The 3,298-nt window shown below is 35.4% G+C and overlaps 2 protein-coding genes and 1 long non-coding RNA gene across 3 annotated transcripts in view; all 3 read right to left on the bottom strand.

Moving 5' to 3' along the window:
- LOC102006178 (UDP-glucuronosyltransferase 2B17-like) overlaps window positions 1-3,298 on the bottom strand; it is a 104,742-nt gene that overhangs the window by 30,299 nt on the left and 71,145 nt on the right. The window lies entirely within an intron of this gene.
- LOC106149503 overlaps window positions 1-3,298 on the bottom strand; it is a 55,939-nt gene that overhangs the window by 19,581 nt on the left and 33,060 nt on the right. The window lies entirely within an intron of this gene.
- LOC106149502 (UDP-glucuronosyltransferase 2B17-like) overlaps window positions 1,076-3,298 on the bottom strand; it is a gene marked incomplete in the record, with an annotated part of 11,420 nt that continues 9,197 nt past the window's right edge. The window contains 1 exon segment of the mRNA XM_013518533.1: window positions 1,076-3,139. Within this exon segment, the coding sequence (XP_013373987.1) occupies window positions 2,863-3,139 (277 nt within the window).

The raw sequence follows: 3,298 nt of genomic DNA, 5'->3' as shown, positions 1-3,298 counted from the left end.
TTGGTTTTTCTCCGGTACCGGGAACCGAACTCACGACCTTGCGCTTGCCAGGCAGGCGCTTTTGCCGCTGAGCTAAATCCCCAGCCCCTGGAAGTGGTTTTAAAAACCTAAGGTGGATAATAGTTTATTGGAAACAGTTAAAATATTTGTAGATAGTATTTTATTAAACATCTATGTTAAGTATTATATAAAATTACATTGTCATTCTCTTGAACATTTTAAGTTGTGTCACTGTTTATTATTTATTCTTCAGTGTATATGAATTTATCCCTGTTCTAATTATGCTCCTAAGCAGGCTGAGATGGGAGAGAAGACAAGGACAAAGAAAATTTTATAAAAGTGAATAAAGTGAAAAACTTGAAAACAACCACTAAAAGAGGTAACATGTGAAAGGGGTAAAGTTTCAAGCACAAAGTTTATAAAGAAAATTTTGTCAATGAAGAAGCAAGAATCAAAAAGTAAAATAATAATATAAATATGAAAAGAAACCTATGGGAAGCACCCAAGTGTACCTAATGAAACAAGGAAATATGGACAACTACTATGAAATATAAAAACAAATACAAATAAAATCTTTCCAAAGTGCTTAGAGCCTTAACCCAAGGCATCCCTGCAGCTCCCTCTGTACTCCAGCTCAAGTTTCATTGAGAACCCATAGTTTCACCATGTGGACTAGGCAGTTTCATGTGCACAGTATAGAAGATGATTTTTCCCTCCAAACATGTCCTGCTTTCAAGCCATGCTTCAGGCATGAGTCACTGCAGCCTCCCTTGACCCAGTTGCCTTGGTCATCTGGTCAGCCCATCCTGGCCCACTTCACTACTCCTTGGCCATAGTAGCAGGAATGAATTGAAGCAGATCAGGGACAGTGATCCACGTCCATCCTCCTTTTTCCATGATTATACTCATAGGGAGGCTGAAGTGCAGAACAAACTTCAAACTTCTTGGATACCTTCTTTATGTTACTGCACTGGTTCACTTACTCAATAAAATGATATGCTGTTTGAAGCATTGTTAGTTTCTGCAGTAGTCTTAACAATCTCACAAGGAAATGAAGGAAAAGATGGCCCAAAACTGTATTATTTCTGGGTTTTATTGCTCAAAGCGAAACAGTAAAGCCAAAATGTAACACATACATGTTAAAAATATTTCTTTGTTATTGCAGTATTCACACCAATGATACCATAAATCAAAAATATATCTGTGCTTTTTTCATCTGTTATGTGTACTCATTAATTTTTACCTGAGATAAATTACTACTATTATAGTAGTTTACCTGTCCCAGGATAAATATCTATAATCAAACACTTCTCAGTTAAAGAAACTCAATCAGTGTTTGCTCACCTCTAAGACAATTTCTATAATCTTTCATGGGCTCCCAGAGTGGGCTGAAACAGTCACATTGGCATTTTCTTCTATCATGTTTCTGAAAAGTGAACCCTGAAAACGCCACTACAACACCCCTTCTTCCACAGCCCTGCACAGTCATTCATCTTCTATGAAGGAAGATTTTGCTCCATCATGAAAGAGCAACAGCACACTAAACATCATTGAATGGATTTGTACAAAATCCAAATGTATGATAATCAATATTTCAATAATTTAAAAATGTACTTTATATGAAAGGTATCCTCATCCATTTTTAAAAGTTTAGATAGTGGTAATAATTATCCCAATACTCCTGTGTAATAAATGATTCTTACCATTTTTGGAAAAGTAAAATTTTACAACCCATACAAAATATTATGCACATTTTCAAAGTTGTAAACATTTATTTTCCTTTTCATACAAAATTTTTAGAATTTCTAAGTCCAGAATATTAACTTGTGAATATTTAAGATTGTTTAGAAGACACCTTTTTTTCTACACAAAGATATCACAAAGTTACACAATTACAGATAGGAATTCAATATAAGGGTGTGCACAGTTTAGATACTCTACCACTGAGCTACATTTTCTACCTTTTCTCTTTGTTTAATTTTCATTTTAATTTTTGTAGTACATGTATGCAATACATGCATTTAGTTTCAACTTGAGGATTAGGTCCATGAATATGCCACAGCTTGTACATTTTTTACTAACCTCCTTCTACCTTCCCACTTATGTCCCTTTCTCTGTCTCTAAATTTCCTTACTCCATTTTCTTTTTCTTTTTCTTCTTACTCTTTACTTATGTTGAAGGTAAATATTTTACGTTCCTTTTCGGTATTTGGTACCCATACATTGAACATTATAAATCTTCTTTCCCTTTCCTTTCTCTAAGACAGAGTCTTCCATGGTTGCCCAGGTTGGTGCCGATCTTCTATAATCCTGCCCACCGTCCTAGTGCATGAGCACATCAACACATGTCCTAGTACATGAGGACATCAACACAGGCCCTATGATTTCCTTAAGTTTTACAAAAACTTCAGTCACATTTGCCTGAGTATAATTTGACCTTAGTTGAAACTGAAGTTTGTCTTTTCCACGTCAGTCTCCGTTGATCTTGCTAATTTTAACTAATTTCCTTCTCATTAACTTTACAGATCAATAACAGTGCATCTGTTACCACTTTATTTAATGAAACACTATTTTTGAAAATGCAAATGAATCTTCATTCTTTTCAAACAGAGGTTTTAATAAATGTGAATTCTTAAGAGGTATGATAAAATGTATAAGCAAACACCAAAGTGGAATTATTTCAGGAATTATGAAATTAGAATTGAACACTCTTTAATGTTTCACTGAAATAAAATAGCAGATCAGGAAAGAAACAGTATTGTAAAATGTTGAGAACCATCTCCCCACACCTTTATCCTAAATGGTAAGTTAAAGCACAGTAATCTGGCCCTGCATGCCTACCACTTATAGATCTCAACCAGCTCTACTCCTTCTTCTTCTTTCCTATCTTAACAATCTTCTGATAACAAAACAAGCAACATTTTGTGACAAGGAGAGTAACGGTCACCACACAAGCCATCAGGAAGCCAATGACATCCAAAGAGTGGTACTGGTACCAGGTGAGGTTCTGGGCGAGTGGCCGCAGGTGCTTGGCCTCTTTGTGACGCATGACAAACTCTATCCAGAAGACTGCTCGGTCCAGGGGCTTCACTGGCTGGTCATGGTGAATGGTCGATAACCTCATGACATTCTCTTTAAAGCTAAGAAAATTAAGGAGACATCAACTTAAACATTGAATGAAAAAATAAATGCATATTGTTTGTAGATAAGTATATGTAGACCTGATAAAATTGAAAGAAAACCTTGTCCATAGTTTTCTTCACTGAAATGTTACAGATGCTAGGACTTTGAAATTTTTG

Source organism: Chinchilla lanigera, unplaced genomic scaffold (genome assembly GCF_000276665.1).
Source record: "Chinchilla lanigera isolate Chin_1 unplaced genomic scaffold, ChiLan1.0 scaffold00046, whole genome shotgun sequence".
Taxonomy (NCBI): Eukaryota; Metazoa; Chordata; class Mammalia; order Rodentia; family Chinchillidae; genus Chinchilla; species Chinchilla lanigera.
The sequence above is the reverse complement of the archived record's forward strand: the minus strand, read 5'-3'. Positions and strand labels throughout refer to the sequence as shown.